Below are 22093 nucleotides of genomic sequence, written 5' to 3' on the forward strand. Positions count from 1 at the left end.
TTCCAAGTTGCCGCCGTAGACTGACAACTGGTCAGTGGAATGGAATGCGGGAAGCTCTGGTGGAGCCTGACACTCCGCCCCGGCCTGTTTCAACGCTATCACCACGGCATTACTGAATTGCTTCCAGCGCCCCCTGTATTTCACAGTCAAGAATGCTTGCAGCTCCTCGCCAATTGTCGCGCGCAAGTCACAGCACCTAAGACCAAAAGTTTCTGGCTAACAGCCCCACGTTAGCCCCTTGTCACGGCCCACCAACCGCTTCCATACTGAATCGGAACACCCCGTGATTAGCGGGCATCATTGGCAATGAGCGGCCAAAACAGCTATGGTAGCGGGTATGGCTACTCCGGTCCCAATCGGTACGATGGCAACGACGGGGGATACGGTGGAAACAACAACCCTGGGGCAAACGGATATGGTGGACGAGGTGCCGCACCACCAGGCGGAGGTGGACGGTCAGATCATCGGCCCGGGGGATACGGTGGTTTCTATCCGGACTCGCCCCAGCCGCCGGCTCTACCACCAGGCCAATCTCCTGCGCCGAGCCAGTCACCTGAGCGCCGGCGCGATCGAACGAACCGGGATAGACAGCAACCCTCTCCGCAACCACCCTTGAACTCATCTCCGAATCCCCCGTCGCACCCTTCTTCAAACTCATCCTCGCAAGCTTCTTCCCATCCCTCTTCGCGGTCACGCACAAGGAACCAAGAACATGACAGAAAGTACCGGGAAGAACGGTCTAGAGATGCAAGTCGGTACGCGGAAAACAGGGACGAAAGAGACCCAAGAGACCAGCGGAATTACAGAGATCAGAGAGAAAAAAGGGAACATAAAGACCAAAGGGACCATAGGAGCCAGAGGAATGCGTCGCCCGTGGTTAGGATGGGCAATGACTCGGGGGAACCTCAGGCCATTGAAAGTATGTCTTTTTCTTTTGCTTATCCTGGCCCAGTAGCTGATTACTATACCTTCTGCAGCGGTTCTCCAGTCTATTCAGCGCGACTGGGAATTCATGACTGATGCCGAATGTGTCCCGGTACACGTTGCTTTGAGTTTGATGGACACGAGTACATTGGGCAAAGCAGACCGTGAACCAGAATTTTTGCATATGTACAATGATATCCAGAAGACATTGAAGGCAATTGTCAATGGTAGGTCCTTTCTGCGGTGGTTTAGACAGGAATATGCTAAAATTGCATGTCATAGAACACCATCAGGGATTCAACAGTTCTATTGGAACCTACCACAAAATCCAATCCAATATATCTTCCTCGCAAACTCGAGTACGCAGCCTGAGGCATGCCCTGGATCAGGCCAAATCCGGATTAATATCGACTAAGCCCGAGCTGAAAGGGCTGGCAACGTCCTCTCAGAACTACGATGATATCGTACAGTTGTTCACTCAGATTGAAGAAATCCAATCCCTTCCCGAGAAATTGGAATCTCAGATTTCAGATAAACGCTTCCTTGCAGCTGTGGATGTGCTTCACACTGGTCTCCGGGTTCTACGGCGTTCCGAGCTGGAGGACATTGGCGCTTTATCCGACATTCGCGCTTATTTCACAAACCAGGAAACGTCACTCACAGACATCCTGATCGAGGAGTTACACGACCACCTATACCTTAAATCACCCTATTGCTCAGACCGATGGAAAGCACCCACATCTGATGAAAAAGATGTGCATGCATCTAATTTGGCCGGTAGCCGCTCTTGGGAACGGCCTGTGTATAGTTTCCTAGCCAAGTTCGATCCGTTGACGCCTGTGGTCGAAGACGCCTCTCGTAACCCGGAGGCTGACACGTTTTCCTACATTCAGTTATTGATTGAAGCGCTGAACAAGATGGGTCACCTTGACGTTGCGGTTCATAGAATTGAGCAGCGTCTTCCGGTCGAACTGTTTGCTGTGGTGGATAAGACTAACGCAGAGGTTGACACTCGTTACCCTGCGCCAAGCAAGAGCTTCTCAGCCCAGGACAACTACAAACAGTCCAGTCTCCCCACCGAGATCATCGAAAAACGTGGCCACGTGCTTTCTGAATTTTTGTGGGCACTATATGCCAAGTTTGAGGCAATTGCGGAAGGCCACCGAATTCTTCACGATGTCGTTGCGGCCATTGTGGAACGAGAGGGCCTGGTTAAAAGTGAGACGCTTTCTGGAGGATTTAAGGAGTTGTGGAAACTTCTACAAAGCGAGGTAAGATGCCAACAGCTTTGACTAGCATCATGGATATTAATTTGTTTTGCCAGATACGATCTCTCATGCACGACTATCTTGCAACCGATGGAGACTCTTCTGTTCGATCTAGAGCGGAGGAGAATGACTCTCGACGGCATCTATACACAGGCAACCGCGATAAGAATAAGGTAAGGAGACCAGTCATCTTTACCCCTTTCAAGTAGCTGACCCTTTACGCTGTAGAAAATGTTCAAGTTGTCCGATATTGAGCAAAATTCCGAGATGAAAGCTGAACAAGACGAACTGGATGAAATCCTGAAGTCCTCAGTGCCGGGACTTGTTTCCAAGTCAAGGCAAAAGACCGCAACAAATGATACTACGCAATCTAATAAGGGTAACTCAGGGACCGGGCATAAGATTTTGCTTGAACCAAGTGTCTTCAATATGGGAATCCTTCTTCCTCCCTCGCTATCCTTCATTCAGCGGCTTAAAGATATCGTTCCTGTTGATGCGGATATTTCTATGGGCACTTTGACCTCCTTTTTGGATGACTTCATGGTGAATGTCTTCCTACCCCAGTTGGATGAGACAGTAACGGATCTCTGCACTCTCAGCTTCATTGCTGCGGATGCGTTTACAGAAGACCCCCATTGGACCAAGGCCTCTCCTCGGCCTATCTTCAAGGGAACCGTCAAATTCATGTCCATTGTTCGGGAATTTAGCAAAATGCTGTCGAGTATTCCACACGATCAAGCATTTACGCAGCTTCTTATTGACCAGATTGTGACCTATTATGATAAGTGCTGTGGGTGGTACAAAGCAATGGTCACAAAAGTCTCTGCGCGGAACCGAGGAGGCGAAGTCCGACTGAAAGCTGCGGCTTCCTTTGCTGATTCGGGCGACATCCATGATGTTGTCGATGAACTGTGGAAAAATGCTGGGGACAAGAAACAGACCCTGATTGATACGGAAATCGACCTTCTTCTCAAGCGAACGGGGCAAGTGCCACTGGAGCCTTACGACATCATATCTGACCCGAAAACCGTCATTTCCCTTTCGCTCTTGTACAACAGCATGCAATGGCTTGCCAGTCACCTTGCGAGAATTCGACTCGTGGTTGAACAGACCGCGGATGCCGAGTCATCCAGTTTGACTGCAACTGGCCGGCCGTCTCGTAGATGGACTCTGTTCGGATCGATGAAACCCAATCGTGACAGCATCAATAACCCGGTGCATTTGCCACTCAACCACGAGACTGCCGTGGCCTTTGATGGGACGCTCCAGTCATTACACCGACTTGGGGATACTGCACTTTTGGCGATGCATGTTGACATCCGCTGTGGCATCATCCACATGTTGACTAAAACAATGGCCGGGCCGAACCCTCCCAACTTGAGGAACTCCGAACCCGTCACTCCATCCCCACACACAACGGACAACTGGTGGCACATTATCATGAATCAACCGACCGCTGCATCACCCACAATCCTCGCACTCAACAATGATCTCATCGCATTTGACACCAACATCTCGACATATCTGGGATCTGTTGAGCGCTGGTTCATCACATCGGGCCTGGCAAGGTTTATCGATCGGGTCTTTGTCGCCTGCACCCAGTATATTGGGGCTATGAATGAGAATGGAGCGCTGCGATTGCAGCTTGATGTGCTTGTTCTTCAACAGAACTTGAAGAACATCATCATCAATCCAGCTGGTGAATCGTCGGATTCGGCTACTGATTTACATGTGCAGGCTTCTCAAGAGATTGTCGCTTTACCACGCAGCGCAAAATTCCTGGACTGGTTCCTGGAAGGCGCCGAGAGGACCCTGGATTACGCTAAGGAAGAGAAGGAGGCTTTTGCATCACAAGGCGACAAAGCCTTGGCTGCTGGAAACGGCGAGCCATTTACTTACGAGGAGTTGCGTGTTCTCGTAGACCTATGCTTCTCTGAAATTCTCCGTGGTCCACGCGGGGCGGAGAGCCGGGAGGACTTTATGTCGGCGAAAAAGGCCAGTGCGGATGCGCTACTGAGGCTGAACGAGATCATGTGGGATGCTCGATAGGGCCTGTTCTTCGGTTTTCTTGACGATTCGCTCCCTTTTGACTAGCAAATCCACTAATCACCCAAAGCAGCAATCTCATTTCACCTTGACTCACAGTCATTTCCTCATTTTTTCCCTCTTTAATATAAACAATCTCCACTAGCCCTAACTCGGAATAGCATAACGGGCCCAGTACCGTTTTCGGCTTCTCCGGAGGACTCAAACTGGCTGAGGATCCCCGCCATGTTTCATCTTTAGAGTGTAGTTCTGTACTATGAAATGAACAAATCACTAGTTCATCAAGCCATATGCAGAGATTATGATGGATCATTAGGGTGCCTAGACTTATATCTCACCCATCCCATCTTTTCCCTCTCTTCTCATACCTTCTTTTGCTTCCTTTGCACTTCCTGTCTGGAACAGTAATTCTTTCGAATCTGGCATTCGTTATCCAGACGTCCATTCTTTTTGTGCACTTGCACGTCCTATCCTTAAGAGTCTACCTGTGACTTCGTTCATTCGATCTTCCATCTTCGATATCTTGTCTTACAGTACCCTTCATTACTTCGATCTACATATCCAACAATGAAGTATCTTCGTCTAGCCTCTGTGGCCGCTCTTGTTAGCGCTGCTACTGTGTCTGCCGGCCCATTAGGTGCCCGCGAATATGACGGATACTGTCCCAAGGGCTACACTATGAGCGTCTACTACAAGACCGTCACTGTGGAAACATACCCCACTGCGACCTCGGTAGAGACTACAGTTACCCCAACATCTACTCCAGTTACTGTTGAGTCCCAACCCTCCGCTGAGCCCACAGCGACCTCATCGTCTACTGCCATTGTCGTGGAGTCTACAACCCCCGTCGCAGTTGTCCAAGTCGAGACTACGACCTCTTCGGCCTCTGCTGCTGAGACCTCTACCGCCAAATCTTCTGCTGCCGAGGCCGCAGTTGTCAAGACTGCCCCAGTTGTGGATGTTCTGCCCACTGCGTCAGTTGAGACTGCCGCTGTCGTCAAGACCCTTGCGGCCCCTGCCGTGGAGACCGCTGCCGCGCAGTCCTCCACCACTCAAGCTCCCATCGAAGTCGCCAGCACTTCCACCACTCAAGCTCCCGTCGAAGTCGCCAGCACGTCCACCACTCAGGCTCCTGTTGAGGCTGCCAGCACTTCTACCGAATCTGCCACTTCCTCTGCCACCAAGTCTGCTTCCAACAAAGCTGTCTCCACCGGGTCCTCCAACGGGACCCCCGGCAAAGCCACCTTCTACGGCGGCAACGTCGCCGGCGGAACATGCTCGTTCTCCGGCTACACCATCCCAAGCCACCTCTTCGGCACTGCCCTCTCTCTCCAGCGATGGGACAATGCAGCGGAATGCGGTGCCTGTGTATCCGTCACCGGACCTAAGGGTAACTCTATCAAAGCGATGGTAAGTCAAGCTTCCCCTGCCCTACAAATCCTCTCCGTCCCAAAGCAACTCTAACAGAAATTAGATCGTTGATCAATGCCCTGAATGCGAAAGCAACCACCTCGACCTCTTCCAAAACGCCTTCGCCGAGCTCTCAGACATCTCCGCTGGCATCATCCAGACCACCTGGTCATATGTCTCATGCGATCTGGATGGACCCCTGAAGCTCAAGAACAAGGAGGGTACATCCGCCTACTGGTTCTCGATGCAGGTTGTCAATGCCAACGAGGTTGTGACTGCGTTGGAGGTTAGCACTGATGGCGGTAGTTCATGGAAGAGCACCACCCGCACTAACTACAACTTCTTCGAGAACACCGCTGGATTCGGTGCTAGCACTGTTGATGTGCGGGTTACCGGTGCCAGTGGCAAGACTGTCGTTGTCAAGGATGTCGGAGTTAGCTCTGGCACTGAGGTTACTGCCGGGTCGAACTTGTAAATTTTCCGTTGAGGATGGGTGTTGTATATTTACTTTCTTCTGTTGATATTTTTTTTATTGAGGTGGTTTGGCGAGATTCCTGTGTTCGAGGTTACCTAGTCCATTGCAACATGATATATAGCAATGTCTATCTACAAGGTTACACACACTCTCTGAAACATAAAGGTCATTGGCTCTCTATCATAAATCCGTAGTTGGCTGGTCAAGACTCAGTTGTACACCCCACAACCAGAATAGGCCGTGATGCAACATGCTAACGAATCTATCCTGCTGTATATGCTATCCGCAAAATCTCACATCTAGTGGATCATTACTGCGTCTTCACTTCCTTATCGGCCTCGACATTCTCCACGTGTGGGTGTGAGTCCAGACTGTGAACCGTGTCCTCGGGGAAAGAAACACTATCAACAACACCGAGAATTAGCCATCTTACACTGGAAAAGGACCGATAGTGTCAGAACAACTCACGCAAAGCCCTTGATCAACGAATACTCGTGTCCGATGGTGCCACCTTGCTCCTTAGCGTGGTCCTTGACGCTAAAAGACATTTGAGATATTAGTATAGTGTATCTCGAATATGGAATATGGGCATGAGATGCATACGCTTGAACCTGGTCGTCGGTTGCGTCTGGCTTGCACGTGATCTAAGAGAGTTAGCGAAATGCTCATGGGGTGTACGCTCGGGATATGGTATTTACTCACAATATAGGAAGACATTTTGAGATGGTTTATAGAAACGTGGTGATAGGAAAAGGGGGAAACAGACTTAAGTAGAAGAGATCTGGATTTCGTTGACATCATAGAGGGGTAGCCTCATAAGCTGATCAAGGCTGTGTTATCTCCGCACGGCCGTGAGTCAGTGGCGGGTTATATACTTATGTAGGTACTCTTGTATTCTTATGTTCTTGTATTGGCTTATTGGCTTGTTCTTATTATATCTAAACTTCAATGACGCCTTATGGAAGTACATGGAACTTGTAGCTCTCTTTTTAGGGCTACCTACATATAGGCAGTAACTACTCAATGATGTAACCCTAGGCGCACCTACAACATACATACATTCCAAGATTGTTTAGGCTAAACTATTTCGGAACTAAACTTAACTGTATATCCTCCATCTTATCCGCGCAAACGCTCCGTACACGAGCTTCCTAGGCTATTACTATCAGGACATTGACATCAAGCAGGTGCAAACGAGCAATGTGCTCCTCTACGATTGCGCATTGAACATAGCCAATCCGTGCGATGCTCCAACCGTACAATCTTTATGGCTCTTCCCCGGTGCTCAGGTGAGAAGACGTGACTCGGACTCGGGACCTCCGGAGGTCGGGACTATCTCTGCCACAATCTCACCCCCAAAAGGGAGATATCCCAATCTACACCATACTTATGTTGTGACTTGGTGAAACCCAACACACGACTAAATATACAATTATGACACGATTCCTACACGGACAACTCTAAAGAGAGATATAATATAGCAGTTTGAAAAAAAAAAGGACTTATCAACCCGCAGCTCCATTCCAAGGCAAACCCATCCCAGCCGTAGATTCGCCAGCCCACAATCCATTAATGATGAAAGAAAAGAACAAAGAACAAAGAGAGAAAAAAAGAACAAAGCCCGAGTAGCGTACAAAGACCGCAAATGTGTGAGCAGAGAATGATCAAAGGGGTGAAACAACAGGAGAGGAAATTGCACAGACAAGTTGTAAGGGTAGCTAATGGGGAATTTAACACTCAGAATGCCAGGGGCAAACCGTATTGCGAGGAAACAGAGGGGGGGGGGAGGATGAGAAGTTCATGGTGAGGTTACATCGATTGGAGGAAACATCCATGGTAGTAAGAGAAAAGATCTGTCAACAACAGAATAGCAGATTTGGAAAAAAAAAAAGAGAGATGAGGGTATGTTCAAGTCTTGACCTCCGGAAACGCAACAAGTCGTAGCACATGCAGAAGAATAAGGATAATAAGCCTAATCCATCTCCAGTGACTCTAGCTCTTTTGACTCCTCGTAATCATCAAAGTCCAGGCCGGCATCCCGGCAACGCGACAGCCACTTCAGGGCAATGTTGTTGCGTCGGGCGACCTCGCCTTTGAGCTTGGAGTTCGAGCTACTGATCTCGGCGATAGCATGATTAGCAGTCAGGCTGTGCTTCTCGAATTGTTCGTCGATGTTCTTCTTTTCTTCCTGGAGCTGCAGGATATATTCAATAGCGCGTTGGAGTATCGCGCCCTTGTTCTTATCACAGTTCGGTACAAGACGGGCAATCTGGTTGATACCTTCATTAATAGCTTCGCGGCGGCGACGTTCAACTAAGGGAAGGGGTCAGTATGTAAACACACGAATTGGATCAGAAGAGTGGTCCTTACCTTCTTTGTGATTGTTCTTGCGAATTTGGTGCCATTCGGGGGAACCAACGGTAGGCTTCTGGTTCATACTCTGAGCCTCGCGCGCGGCATAAACCGCAGCAGCGGTCGAATTGTGGTTGTGGCCACCGCCCATGGGAGTCTGGTTCATCTCATCGCCAAAGGACAACCCTTGGGTGAGGTTGCTCGCATCGAAGCCGGAATCGGGAGGAGGGGGGTACTTGTGTTGAGGAGTGTGGGCAGCTAGGGCGGCTTTGGCATTGGCGGTCAACGCGTTATCGTCGGACAGGCCGTTCTGCGGACCGACATGTTGAAGAATTTGTTGATCGATGTTGAGTTCGGCCCCAGTGTTGGGAAGTCCGTGGTCGTAGTTTCCGAGCCCCCCGTGGCCAAAGTTGTGCTGGTTATCCATGCTGCCGTTGCTTCCGTGGGAAGAGCGGTTAAGACGCTGCGGGTCGGGACCAAGATCCTCAGAGCCGTCTCTCTTGCGCTTATGCGAGCCGTTATCCGGGCTATTCATGGTGGGATCAGACATGCTAAGCCCTAAAGCTAATCGTCCTATCCGTGGTAGTGGTTAGTGGCCAGTAAGTAAAAAGTGAAGTAAAACAAGTCTCGGAGGATAAGAGAATGGTATGTGATTGGAGATGTCAATGCAGCCTGTAAGTTGGTGCCTGGTAGATCAAATCCCTCTCGGGAAGATCAGTGGGCGCCCCCGCGAAGTAAACAGACGCGTAGGTCCGACGCGCTCCTAAGGCATCCTAGGGAGGCCAGTCACGTCGGACTCGGCCATCGCCAGTAGATTTCTTTCTGGTAGGCGGCAGTGCATGGGGACAGTTCTACGGGGTAGTGACGTTGTCAAGCGATCGCATATAATGCGATGTCTCGAAATATCCGCGAGGTTGCAGACATCAGGAACGCGTCCTGATGGCTTGCAGGCAGCGCAGGTCACACAGGACGGGAAGCATCGTGAAGGGCACCAGTTCCGATGAGCATCACGACGCGAAGTGCAATAACATGGGGAGATCTGGATGAAGATGGGGCATTGATGGAGCCGTACCTTGGGATGATCTCTCTTTATCACCTGACAGGAAGTCACCTGCCCGACAACAACAAGACTCAGGTCACGTTGTCTGCGAAACCCGAATTCGAAATTGGGATGTGAAAATGGGAAAGTTGGAAATTTGAGGAAGCCGATATCAGGATATGCAAACGACTTCGCAATCTACCTCGCGGTAAATTTAGAAATAAGAAAACGTGTTTCTTTAGGAAGATGTAGAGCAGCGGACAAGTTCAAGATGGATTGCTCACGTGGCAAGGAGGTGGTCAAGAGGAGGAGTCGCGCTGAATCCGGTGGACCAGAACGACCAATAGCGCAATAAATCACCTGATTGCTCTTTTTCAACAATGTACACTGACATAAGCAAACCGCATATCGCAAATGAGCCACCTGGAAGCCCTGGAGGTCTAGACAATTTTGCAAACATAACCAAAAAGAAACCGACAGCAAGAGCTGAAGATAACCAACTAAAATGCTCGAACGGCCCCGGGGATGTCTACGCCTCCATCTCTCATCAGAAGTCATGTGCAGCCATCCCGTGCCCCTCTGCTGCACACCTACTTTCTTGGTCTCTGATTGGCTGCCGGCTCTCGTGTGAGTGATCCTAGATCACGTGTAGGGGTGTCTTATGGACCAATCACAGGTGCTATTCACCCACTACGAGGGGCCGGGCCGTCGGATACAAAGAACTTCATAAATCTACACGATTAATAGGTATATAGTCGTAGTCTAGACACCCTAGAGGCCGGCTAACTACATGAAATATACCCGGCATTGATCCGAGGTGGCTGTCCATCCTTGTTCCCCTGCAAGTGATCGGCCTAGATCCACTAGTGTATGGAATACCCCCTTCAACCGAATCAGGAAACGCAACAGGGAAATATCCCAGGACGGTGGTAGCAATGGGAAACAAGATCGTGCACAATGTAGTGGGTGTACTGATCTAGGTCATAATATAACCCGAATTCTTTTCAAAATGCACCAAACTGAAGAGGATACATCGTTGGTAGTGCTCATCCCTTTATCTCTGATCTCTCATCGGGGTGGGGGAGAGGAGAATCACATGTTTCAGATCAAGCATCCTGAAATAGCATTCCCTAAGCCCTCCACACCACCATATCTTCAAAGGGTTGCATCGGATATCCAAAAAGGTATTTCCTAGTACTTTGTGTGCATACTGATCAACGTGGAGACGAGACTGAGTGATCAGGAGGCCTCAAAATTCAACCTCGAGGCGATATTAAGCTAAATGTGTGAACTTTGCGCCTGAAGATTGCGACGATCTCGATGATCTTCTTCTGTGTGTCATCACGTTTAAGTCCTTTATCACATGGATCCCTTCCACATGATGCGCCTGTGGCAATCGGTGGAGTTTCCATTCTTGTAGGAAGGATCGCCATAACACTGAGAAATATACACCGTCTAGCGTATATGTCCTTGGATTGGGAGGTATCACAGAAACTCGGGTGATCGAGATACCATTTCTAATGTCATATCGCAAGGGTGGACCCTCGACCTGTTCATATACTCTGTGGAATAGCCTGACGCGTCTAGTGCACCGCCTCACTCGGACGCCTTTTTCAATGCAAATACCATTTGTGGATCTGCCGTAGTATCCGCGAAACAAATACCTTCCTCCGTGGCGCCTAGCATGTCCCAGCAAAGTATCTTGACGTCGAATGGGATGCCCGCATCCTCTGTCTCACATTCCTCATCAGAGGTGTGCGCATCTGACCATGCATTTTTCTCCGTAGCACTGAGAGTGGGCCGTTGCGTCACAGCGATGATAGCGCTTGTCCCCGCATATTGCACTGGTGGCTTGATATCGTCTGTCGGTGGCTCCTCGCCCGACCGATTAGAAAAGACGATGACGATCTTCTTCGGAGACTCTGCCGCCTTTCCGCCGTCAAGATCCACCTCATGTTCCATCCTCTTTTGCAACAGGGGCCAGAATCGCTGAAGCCAATAGTTGAAAGTATCCATCTCGGGCTTTTCCTTCAAGGCATCCAGCTCTTCCCGGCTCAGAGTGGTCAACCAGGCCATGGACAGAATGACAAGCTGGGACTTGGAGTCAAGCACCCGAGTTGCAAATTCCCACTTGTCGAATGGCGCCTCAAACTTGTACGGATTGATATCCATGCAGATACCGAGCGAAGTCGCGACCCGCTTTTTCTCGGAACAAACCTGCGCGCCCTGGTGCACCGGGTTCGTCAAGGAAGATAGCGTCCCTTGGGAAGTAAATTCTAGCTCATGGAACCCTCGCTCCACTTGACCTTCAGTCGCCCACGTTTCGTCGGTGTAATACAAGAAGCTTTTGCGGTAGTTGAGGATGAACTCCCCGTTCTCGTCGACAACAAGCAGTGAGTTATAGTATATAACTTTGTCGGGATTTTGAGAATCCTTCTCAATCTCCGGATACCCCACGCAGACCTTGCATCGCAAGCGTCTGGCAGTCTCACGCGCCCACGAGGCAGAGGGGCCATCACCAGCTGGCTCGAGATATGGCTTGATCGCTTCCAAGGAAGGGAAGTTATAGCCTACTTAATGATTAGCGAGTGAAATTTTACTATAAATTGAACTGAATATCAGATTAGAGACTGGGGGAAGACGGGGTTCATGATGCTCAATATACGCTGGACGTTTTGTTGGGAAGGTACGTACCCGTCATCGCCAACTCGGGAAGGACCAGGATATCGGGCTTCAACAGATCGACCCCAACCCCGAGCTCTTTTCCATCTACAGAAACAGTCTTGCCGGTCTTCAATAAAGCATTTGCTTTCTCAATATTGCCTTTGAGATCGCCTAGCTTCGGTGCGAATTGAAGGGTTGCGATCCTCATCTTGCGAAACGGTGAGGTTGAGAAGTTTCTGAAGCTAAGAAATGACACGTGTTGTGTGATAGGTATTTCCTTAGTGAATCGTGATAGAGATGCGTTTGAAGTCAATGGTAGTGTTGACGTGGTCGAGGTATGAAGTTCGTGACTTCTGGTCCCAACACGGACACAACGGGGAAGGATTTTTGCCAGAATGATGACGGGCAGATCAAAATCTTTGAGCTATATCACAATATACCCAAGATAATTATTTATATACTGTGATTTTCGAGTACGAGTCAGGAGCACTTCCAGGGTATGGTTGTAGCTTGGACGGAAAAGCGATGGTGTGGACTGCGGGTCATTATGAAAGTTGGTGCCTCAGGGATCAATATCCCTGACTTTCTAGATTCACCATCATGAACATTTTGATATTCCCAGATACCAACTGAATTATTTATTGCCAAGACTACAGACTAAATTTATGAACAGCTGTACGAGCTATAAAAAGCATCAAGGAAACGCCAATACTCGATATATTTACCTACACCTATTGAACTATGATTGGTGCAATTGTGTGTGCAACTAACTAGTTACTTGATGCTGACGATGTACTCATGTTGTCTTTCTAGTATGTAGCCATTTAGAATTGGTCCCTTTAGTTTTAATACCTTTCGCCGTGAACCACCCATGCGCTTCTTAGCACGACAGGGAAAAAAACTTACATTTTGATACACACTTTTCTATTCTCAACTGCTCTATTTAACCCAATCATGTAGAGAACTCTGCATCGATCCTTGTTATTTGACTATAAATACATGAATTTTGAACGTTAAACACAAGAAAAATGCCGTTATCTCCGCTCACAATCAGGCAATGCCCATTTAACCATCCAATTCGACATTAGCACCTCTTCAGCAGTTGGTCGCTCTTCTGGTCGGAAGGACAGCATCCGGCGCATCAAATCCAGAAACGCAACTTTTTCATCTTCCTCAATCTCGCCTCCCATCTTCCGTCTCCATTCCTGTACACCAGTCTCAAAGGATTCCTCGAGCGGGGGCCATTGATTTCCCTTGTAGGACTCCACTGGATATCCATCCTTATCGAAAAATCTAGATCGCGCTTCCCAGTGCTGCCACCATTCCGATGGCATAGGCCCTAGTACATCGATATTCTGAGCCGCTATCTGATCCCCATCCACAAAATCGGTGCTAAATATAGCCTTCATTCCAACAATCTCCCATATTGCTGTAGCCAGACTCCAGATATCTGAGGGATACCCCAAAGGCATTTGCGATTCGAATTTGACTTCTGGGGCCCGAAACGCATTTGGCGTGTGGCAGTCTTTCCCCAGACGAGTTTTCGAAGTGGGGGGAAACGCCTCACCAAAGTCAGTTAGAAGGGGATAAGCGTCGGATAATGAGAACTCCTCCGCATATTTCCCTATGAGTAGCGGTACAACACCTTTAGTCGGGGCATTGGGGGGCAATGGTTCTCCGTCACATCGTGTGATAGGGACTGTATCAGGTTCGCCGAATCTTTCATAGAATTGCCTGATGGAAAGCTCATCGAAGCTTGACGGGAGCTTGAACAAAATATTATTTAAATGAATATCTAAATTATCAAACGTATTGAATATTAGCAAACTAGTATTTAAATACATAACTATGGTTATAACGAACCTCCATGAATATAGCCTTGTGAATGTATATAAGCAACGGCCTGTGCGAGTCGATATGAAAGTGCTCGTGCAACTTCCATAGGGAAAAGATGGCTAAAAGAGGCCTCTCTAAGGTTGCATTGTGCAGGGGCCACCGTGTAGCATGTATGTTCTCCATTGGGACCCTGCACTTCGAATTCATCTAGGAAAACAGGTACCAGCCCACTCCCAGGATGCTCTGATGAAGACGATGGAGGTGGAGAAGACAGAGCTCTAAGGACTTGCGTCTCGTGCTGAATCGAACTGGCCACGCTGATCTTGAGAGTAACATATCGGCTCAGATAAGTATCTCGGGCAAGCCAAACCGTCGAATACCCACCAAAGCCAAGTTTGTCTGTAATGTGATAACGGTTATGTAACACGTCCCCCACCATGATGGGATGATACCCCCCAGGTTGATATTCTTCAAGTGGCTCAACCCCCTCGATCCAGTCATACTTGACGCGATTTTTCTCGGTCTTTGTGGTGCCTAGCCGCACGAAAGACATAGAGTCGAACTTTCGATGCCAAGGTGATTGGAAAACTGGGATTGAAGGTCGAGAGGAGGTCGAAAAGTGGACAGGGCGTGCGAATATTCCCAAGGAGCGTGCCATGACGTGCTGGTGCGATTAAAGAAATACTGGAATAGTGAAGTGCCCTTGGGGGAAAAAAAAGCCGTGGACTTTAGATGCAGCACAAGTTAACAAGGGTAAATCAATTACGTGGTTGACTGACTAGGATGTGGTCTCAAGAGCGTTGCCGCTCTCATATGGCAGGATATAGATCACGTACATCGATGTAACGGTATGCTGATGTTATTATTGGCTAGGGATACCAATTTACCGCCTCGCTTTCCGCCCCTTCCCCGGTTCTTCTCGTTTTCTTCCTGCTACTCTACGTTATAATCCGACACAAGTGTGTAGGTCCTTATAGCGTTAGCACTTTCTAGGCACCTATCTGGTATCTAGGGAGGGATGTGTGCCTTTTTCGAGGGATCTTTCTTTCTTGCAATCTTAGGCTGACTGGTTGATCTATAGAACAACAATGATGAAAAGATGACGACGAGTAGTATCTGTCATAATGACAGGATGTGTTGTAGCCATGCAAGCACGATATCTAGACCAAGGGTACAGAAAGAGATACCATTCGAATATCGTTTAAAGGGTCTTATTCTTATCATGTACTAAACACATCAAAGAAGTATACACGTCGGGCGATCCAAAACAGAGGTAAAAAAAGAACTGGAAAAGAGTTGGAAACGAAGTGATCAAAAGGATAAGATTACTATATCTTTTGGCTTGGTCGGTTATAAAGTACTCCAATGTTAAATAACAACCTTGATAGGTCGTCTCCGTTGATCATCTCACAAGCCTTCAATGGCCGAATTCACAAGTAAACATTTTGCCTCCACACTCTGATTGAAATAAGCCTTGACAAACTCGCGAATTGTAAACAGAAGATTCCAAAATCCCCTTCTAGCAACGATAGTACGCTCGTATCATCACAGTTGGGGTCTCAGTTGCACTCGGGAGTAAACTTCGGCGCCACGCAAACCTACTAGTTGGCACTATCGGAATGTTGTGTCCTCTAGTTGCAGTTGGCGGACTTGGAACACCACCCGTGAAGGAGGGTCCTTCACGCAAAGCGTTGGCATTGCAATTGTTGTCTTCGCTTATATCAACATCGTCTTCTTCAACTTCTCCATTGGCACGTTGCCCTACACCATATCTTCCTAGATAGCAGTTGGTCGAAACCGAAACAAGATTACTGCCTGTGCCATGGGAGTCTTCTTCTTCACCATCTGGTTGATCACTTTTGTTTGTCCTTATATCTACTACTCGATCAGCTTGGGGCCCATGCTGGGTTTTATTTTTGGCGGAACTAGTAATCTTTACTTGCCATACATCTGGTTCTTCGAAACAACGGATAGTACAAACAACGACATTAGCCAGCTATTCAAAGAGAAAGCCCCAGTCCGTCAGTGGAAAAATCATATGCTCGAGCAGGAATACGGTGCAGAAGAGGATATGAAAACCTCGACCATTCAGGAGATTGAACATCTAGTCAGTCTAGATGTTGGCTTTGTTCATGACTAGCCTTTGAGAAATTAAATATGTGATGTGCCGCTATATCACTCTATAACCAGACTTGCCTCCAAATAACCCAGCGTATGCATATCGAACGCCTCCTTTATACCCCAGCCTGTAAATAGATAAAGAAAAGAAAGCAATTGAAAGATGTGAATAAATCTTCGCTGTGAGTATCCATTGGGGAAAAAGATATCATTAAAAACGACTCCACGAAATGCAAACATGAGATGAGCATAGAGAGTAAGCGAGTGCTCAGATCCATGGCCCATATGAGAGGAGAATAAATCAGTGTGAGATACACCATGAGATAATTACAACATGGGGAATGAGGAAAGCATAGTGCATCTCCTTAAACGCCGTGAGAAGACACGTCTTTCTCTTTCTCAACCTTCTTGTCTTTGTCGTTATTTTCCTTCTTTCCGTTCTTGCTCTTAGCCATCTCCTCTTTCTCTCGCTTGTGACGTTCGAAATCAAGGGGCACATGTGCCAATCCACGGGCACCAGTGCGTCGGATACGCTGTTCGGTGCGGGACATAGGTCGGTTTGGGGTATCAGGGGCGTAGGCGACCTCGTATCCTCTGGCAGTGCGATTAAGTGTCAGAGGCGGGGGTACATATGAAGTTGGTTGGGGGATTTTTCGGGCGCGATACTTTTCTGCAATCCGGGCAATGGGGTTCCAGTTTGGGTCGTGCCATGGCTCTCGGGTTTTTCCAGTCCAACCATCAAAGATTCCAGGGCCAGTTCTCAACTTCTCGGCCAAGATCCGTGCCCGGGAGAGGGCAATCTCATCCTCGTCAACTTGGCGAGCCCGTTTCAGGCGAGCTTCCTCGATGTACTGGAGTTGTTCTTCAGTAAGACGCGTTGGCTCGCACAAGGCCTTGGCTCGTGCAAGTTTTTCTTCCAGCTTTTCTAGGATCGGGAGCTTCGGCATGGGGCGATTTTCTGCTTTGTAGACGGAGAACTTAAAAGGGACATGTTCCTCCTCTGGGGAAACCTTGGGTACCTTAGTACTCGGACCTTGTTCCTCCGGTTGGGACTCGGAATTTTCATCCAGCACTCGCTTCTTTTCATGGACTTTAGACTTCTTGTGCACCGAAGACACTTGTGACTCCTGTGGCAGAGGCTTTTCCTCTTCGAAATGCACGGAACGTTTGAATGATCCATCAGAGGCTGCAGCAGGAGCTTTTCCTTTCAGCGAGGAGCGCCTCTTGCGCTGATGTGATGCATTTGCATCGGTGGCTTCATGCTGTCGTTTCAATGACGCTTGCTGTCCTGGCGCCGCTAAGGGTTCCAGGCTTTGGAACAAGGGTGCTGGCGGCTGAGTAATTGCCGTTTCAGGTGAGTATGCATTCGATGTGGTGTCAAATATTTTTGGCTGCCGAAGTGCTTCAAAGAGAGTCCGGGGAGGCGAAGAGGCGGTGGCTTGGGTGTGCGAAACAGACTGACGCGTGCCCGAAATCGAAGCCGAGCCGTTTATAGGAGGTGCGCGAGGCAGTTGGGCTTGTGCAGGTGCGGACTGGCTGAACACCGAAGTTTCACTTAGCTTGGGCGACTGTAAACTACCCAAAGATGGAGACAACCCTAATGGTGGGTTCTCGGGCGTGGGTGCAGTGGTTTCTGGGATGTCTGATTTCTGGCTTGGCTGCGGTGCTTTGGGGACTGCAAAGGCCGAGCTGGGGACTGGAAATTGGCTTTCAGAAGACTCTGAAATGGTGCTAGCATTGTTCACAGAGAACGGCGACAAGGGCTGACCGAGACTCGATGCAGGTGCAGGTTCCTTAGCTTTGACAGATGTCTCCGGGGCTTTGATGGCCTGGAATGGAGATGGAGCAGCAGAGGTAACAGTGTTTCCCAAACCCACAGCTGGGAAAGATAGTGGAGCGTTCGAAACCGCAAATGGGTTAGTCGATGCAATCGTTGTTTGCTGGGCTTTGGCATCGCTCTTAGTCGCCGTAGACTGAGCATGGGTATTTGTGACACCAAAGGGGTTAGTACCAGAGAATGTCGAAGCCGCGAAGGGGTTCTTGGGTTCAGCCAACGAAGCGGGAGATGAGGTGCTGGGCTTGAACAGCGTAGATGTGGCGGTAGTAACTGGAGCCGGTGTCTCTGTCTTCTGAGTTGGCTCTGATGGCTTCGAGAATGAGAATGAGGACGGCGCAGTGAAAGCACCCGCGCCAGAAGAGAATACAGACGCAGGTTTATCCACAGTCGACACCTCATGAGGCGAAGTGCTGGGTTTGAACAGCGTAGAGGGTGCGGTACTGACTGTCGCCGGTGTCTCCGTCTTTTGAGTTGGCTCTGATGGCTTGGAAAATGAGAATGGAGATGGCGCAGTGAAAGCGCCCGCGCCGGAGGATAGCACAGAACCGGAGCCATTCGAAAACACAGAGGCTGGTTTGTCCGTAGTCGACGATGCAGGAGGGAAGAAACTGGGCTTTGAAAACGTAGGCGCGGGCGGAGACGTTGCAGGCGTCTTTGTCTTGGGGTTTGCATACGCTGGCTTTGAGAATATGGACGAAGAAGAAGTAGAGGTGAAAGCAGACGATGAGGGCCCAGCAGGGCTAATAGACGAAACAGCCGGCTTGTCGGCAGTGTCGGGTTGAGAAGAAGGGAGTTTTGTCTGGAAGGGCGAGAGCGTAGTGGTCAGGGAAGAGGCGTCGGTCTTTTCGGGTTCTTTTGGGAACGAGAATGGATTTGGCGAAGAAGTGAAAGGAGACGACGCTGCGGGCGTAACAGTGGTGGAGGGGATTGAAGTTGCGAACGGATTCGAGGGGGGAGATGCCATTTTAGATGGCTGAAAGGCCGCCGCGAAAGGATTTGGCGGCTTTGAAGCGACGGGTGGTACATTTGGCTGGAAGAGAGAAGGCGAACTTGCAGGAGTAGATTGTAAAGATTTCTGAGACTCAGAAGCGATCCGGAATTCAGAAGCGGTCGTGTCCTGAAGAAGGGCGTTGGGTGTTTCAACCACAGGTGCGGGCGTCTGATTATCAATATCACTCACGAAAAGATCCCCGTCATCTGCCTCTGCCTCAGGCAAGGTTTCACTCTTTGGAGGCAACTGGGAGCGATCTATCATGCCCATTCTTGCGGCTTCTCTAATGTTCATGCCGAGAATGATGGCAACAAGACTACGTCCGGCGCGCTTCGACTCCACGTAGGTTTCAGAGAAAGAGTGGTCAGACGAAGGTGCAAAGTCTGGGAAATTGTTAGCCACAAAACAAAAAAAGAGGAATATATAGGATTGAAGGTATCATGAACTTGGGGCGACGGAGAGGGATGAGGAGGGAAATCAAAGGTTACAGGATTTGGCTGAGATGTTGTCGTTTAAAACCACTTACCAACAGAGTCTACTGATCGATCACCCCAATTGAGATAGAGTCCACCACTCGCGTTCTCCACAAACTGTAAGCCCTGTGCATTGCAATATTCAATTGTCTGCTCGTCGTCATCAAAGTGCAACACCTTGGTCAATTCTTCCACAGTCCAATGGTCATTTTTGGATTGCTGTGACAGTGGAGTCCGACAGTAGGCTTTCCAGATTGCACGAATTGCCGTCTGACGAATGTGGTTGAAGTATACCTCAGCCACACAGGCCATCAGATATGACACACTCGGAGAATTGATGATGTTGAAGAAGCGAGTGTAGAATCCCTGAGCAACTGCGTTCGGTCGGCGGGAATCTAGAGCACCTTGGGGCTCCCACGTATTACAGGCAGCGGCAAAGAGTTCCAATGCCACCTGCACTCGAGGTGAAGCGAGTAGGGCGGTTGGCCATTTCTGGACACGGGCTTCCAGATCAGGCCGCTGGTCATGGATTGAGAATAAGATGTGGTAGGCGCGGAACTCGTCCTCATTGGGGAAGTGGATGCGCTCGCGGTTGTCATCGTAGTAGTACATGAGAGAGAGCATGGTGTTGTTGAGCTGCTCACGCTCCTGGTGACGGTCAAATTGCTCCGTGTTCGCCGGGTTCGAAAGAAGATGCAGGGACACGATATGGAACCGCGCAATCCTTTCTAGGCAAATGACCGCTGTCTTTACGTCTTCTTCGTGTGTAAGTTGCTGCACCGAGAAGTCGTTCCGGATTGATCGCGTCCGGTTCCAGACAAACATGTGGATGACGGCCAACGATTCACCACCATTGATAACATAGCGGATGAGATAGTTCATGGTTTGTAAAAGTGTCTTTGGTGTCCGGATATCCGAGGGCAATTGCTCGTCATTTCCAGCTGCCGCACGTCGGAAGCGTTTCACCATCTTGGTTTCCATAATTTCCAGCTGGTTCGTTGCCGGATTAAAATACTAAAGCTTCTTGTCAGCGTGGTGCCAATAATAGCAACCGGCGCAACATTACCTTTTCACACTTGTCGACTGCTTTCTGCACGATCCGTTCCACCCTCTCGAAATCGGGACACATGCCGGTGCAGGTACCCACTGGTGTGATAGCCTGGTTCAAAGAAGTCGGCTGATTCGGGTCCGCCATCTGGCCATCTTTGATCGCCCGTTCGCGCTGTCTCACTTGATCAATTTTCAGCTGCAAGGTTGGTTAGCTCCGTGATCGCGTTGTCTGTATTCGATGAAGGGCAAACTGACTTTGTCAAAGCGTTCCTGGTAAGTGTTCAACGTTGATGCATGCTCCATGGACGCGGCAACATTAGATCCTCCGCCAACAAATTTCGCCGAGGATTGTTGTTTTGTAATGTTCGATTGAGCGAACGGGTTTTGAGCGACGTTCGAAGCCAAAGCACTGTTTGAGACTCTGGAAAATGGAGACTGCTGGGCGGGCTGAGCGCCAAACGGCGATACGACAGGTTTTTGTTGACTTGCTTGCGCAAATGGCGAGCTGACAACACCAGGCTTAGGACCCTCTGCGGGTTGTTGGGATCCATTCGCGGTGTGGTTCGCAGCGCCTGCGCCGCGACCACGGCCACGAGCCGTCCATGTCGCCGACCCTCGTCCACGCCCTCGAGCCCTCGCTGCGCGAGGCGCAGCTGACCCTCTCGGCACGTATGTTGACGTATGTCCACCTCTTCCCCGCCCCGTCGAGCCTTGCACGGTCGGCGCGCCTCCCCGGTGACCACGGCCCGCAGAAGGATTAAACGGGCTAGCCATCCTGTCCGCAAACAGCGGAATAAACTGGATAGGCCGCCGCCTCTTGTAAAAGCCCCGCCGCTGGCTCTATGGTCAATTTGATTTCGGATTTTTGAGGTGGATAATTCCGATATGCGGTGGGCAAATCGATTGCGCAGGATCTGAAAGGTTGTTGGCTGTTTGCTGAAGTTATTGCGCCGAGGCGACAATGAAGATGTCAGCCCATGTTACAAAGCCGTGAGGGGGTGGCCGGGATGGCCCAATATTGGAAGAGACAGCGGAAGGATACAAAGGAATGTCGGAGGGCAAAGCTGATGACTTGAATGGACTCGGGAATAGATTCGCACTACGCGTCAGTGAACTCACGGGTATTGTCGCTTTATGGGGATGTACAAGCGACCTCACGGACTTGTCGCCTTCAGTATTTGCGATTGATTGGGATTGTTCAACTCGTGAAGCATGCGCGTCGGAGTTTGCGGTAGTGGCGTGAACTAGAAAGGCGGCACCGGTTTATCAGCCCTGTAATACATCCCGCATGAGAATAATGTCCGGAATGTAAGCACGTACTGAGAGTAAAGCGATTGAAGAGGATGAAAATGGAAGTTCCGCCGTGCTCACGGAGCTTCAAGCTGAGCGGAGTGGCTCCGCTTACTCCGCTGACCAAGCGCTTATGTCGGCGCGCGTGTGCGTCTAATTGGGCGGCGGCTGGCGCGAGTCATTGAATTTCTTTTTATTCGAGAACCAATTAGATGAAATATTCCTAGTAACAATACGTAGTTATTATCGACAAGACCTATGTAAACACCTAGGTAGCTAACTAGTTATCGTTGACTATATCTAAGCAAATATCAACATAT

The 22093-nt window shown here is 49.4% G+C and overlaps 8 protein-coding genes across 8 annotated transcripts; 3 read left to right on the forward strand and 5 right to left on the reverse strand.

Moving 5' to 3' along the window:
* Positions 1-306: 306 nt before the first annotated feature.
* N7537_005920 (exocyst subunit SEC8) lies at positions 307-4241 on the forward strand (the record flags this gene model as incomplete). The annotated part of the gene is made up of 5 exons (XM_056896977.1): positions 307-919; positions 978-1151; positions 1207-2195; positions 2249-2365; positions 2421-4241. 5 exons carry the CDS (start codon positions 307-309, stop codon positions 4239-4241), a joined length of 3714 nt encoding a protein of 1237 aa, XP_056752762.1.
* Positions 4242-4805: 564 nt separating this feature from the next.
* Positions 4806-6123, forward strand: N7537_005921 (putative extracellular cellulase CelA/allergen Asp F7-like; the record flags this gene model as incomplete). Its single annotated transcript, XM_056896978.1, has 2 exons — positions 4806-5648; positions 5713-6123. 2 exons carry the CDS (start codon positions 4806-4808, stop codon positions 6121-6123), a joined length of 1254 nt encoding a protein of 417 aa, XP_056752763.1.
* A 310-nt stretch (positions 6124-6433) lies between these two features.
* N7537_005922 (uncharacterized protein) lies at positions 6434-6840 on the reverse strand (the record flags this gene model as incomplete). Its single annotated transcript, XM_056896979.1, has 4 exons — positions 6434-6524; positions 6592-6660; positions 6727-6767; positions 6826-6840. 4 exons carry the CDS (start codon positions 6838-6840, stop codon positions 6434-6436), a joined length of 216 nt encoding a protein of 71 aa, XP_056752764.1.
* A 1149-nt stretch (positions 6841-7989) lies between these two features.
* Positions 7990-9872, reverse strand: N7537_005923 (basic helix-loop-helix domain-containing protein). Its single transcript, XM_056896980.1, has 3 exons — positions 9548-9872; positions 8494-9048; positions 7990-8436 (listed from the first exon to the last, which is right to left on the reverse strand). The coding sequence occupies exons 2-3, from the start codon at positions 9023-9025 to the stop codon at positions 8096-8098; spliced, it is 873 nt and encodes a 290-aa protein (XP_056752765.1). The 5' UTR covers positions 9026-9048; positions 9548-9872; the 3' UTR covers positions 7990-8095.
* Positions 9873-11110: 1238 nt separating this feature from the next.
* N7537_005924 (putative protein N-terminal asparagine amidohydrolase) lies at positions 11111-12386 on the reverse strand (the record flags this gene model as incomplete). Its single annotated transcript, XM_056896981.1, has 2 exons — positions 11111-12084; positions 12209-12386. 2 exons carry the CDS (start codon positions 12384-12386, stop codon positions 11111-11113), a joined length of 1152 nt encoding a protein of 383 aa, XP_056752766.1.
* Positions 12387-13212: 826 nt separating this feature from the next.
* N7537_005925 (uncharacterized protein) lies at positions 13213-14672 on the reverse strand (the record flags this gene model as incomplete). Its single annotated transcript, XM_056896982.1, has 2 exons — positions 13213-13973; positions 14042-14672. 2 exons carry the CDS (start codon positions 14670-14672, stop codon positions 13213-13215), a joined length of 1392 nt encoding a protein of 463 aa, XP_056752767.1.
* A 1164-nt stretch (positions 14673-15836) lies between these two features.
* N7537_005926 (uncharacterized protein) lies at positions 15837-16154 on the forward strand (the record flags this gene model as incomplete). The annotated part of the gene is made up of 1 exon (XM_056896983.1): positions 15837-16154. The coding sequence occupies one exon, from the start codon at positions 15837-15839 to the stop codon at positions 16152-16154; it is 318 nt and encodes a 105-aa protein (XP_056752768.1).
* Positions 16155-16497: 343 nt separating this feature from the next.
* On the reverse strand, positions 16498-21257 carry N7537_005927 (uncharacterized protein; the record flags this gene model as incomplete). The annotated part of the gene is made up of 4 exons (XM_056896984.1): positions 16498-19343; positions 19487-20447; positions 20500-20679; positions 20739-21257. 4 exons carry the CDS (start codon positions 21255-21257, stop codon positions 16498-16500), a joined length of 4506 nt encoding a protein of 1501 aa, XP_056752769.1.
* Positions 21258-22093: the final 836 nt, after the last annotated feature.

Source organism: Penicillium hordei, assembly GCF_028827395.1.
Source record: "Penicillium hordei strain IBT 12815 chromosome Unknown utg000003l_segment0_segment0, whole genome shotgun sequence".
Lineage (NCBI taxonomy): Eukaryota > Fungi > Ascomycota > Eurotiomycetes > Eurotiales > Aspergillaceae > Penicillium > Penicillium hordei.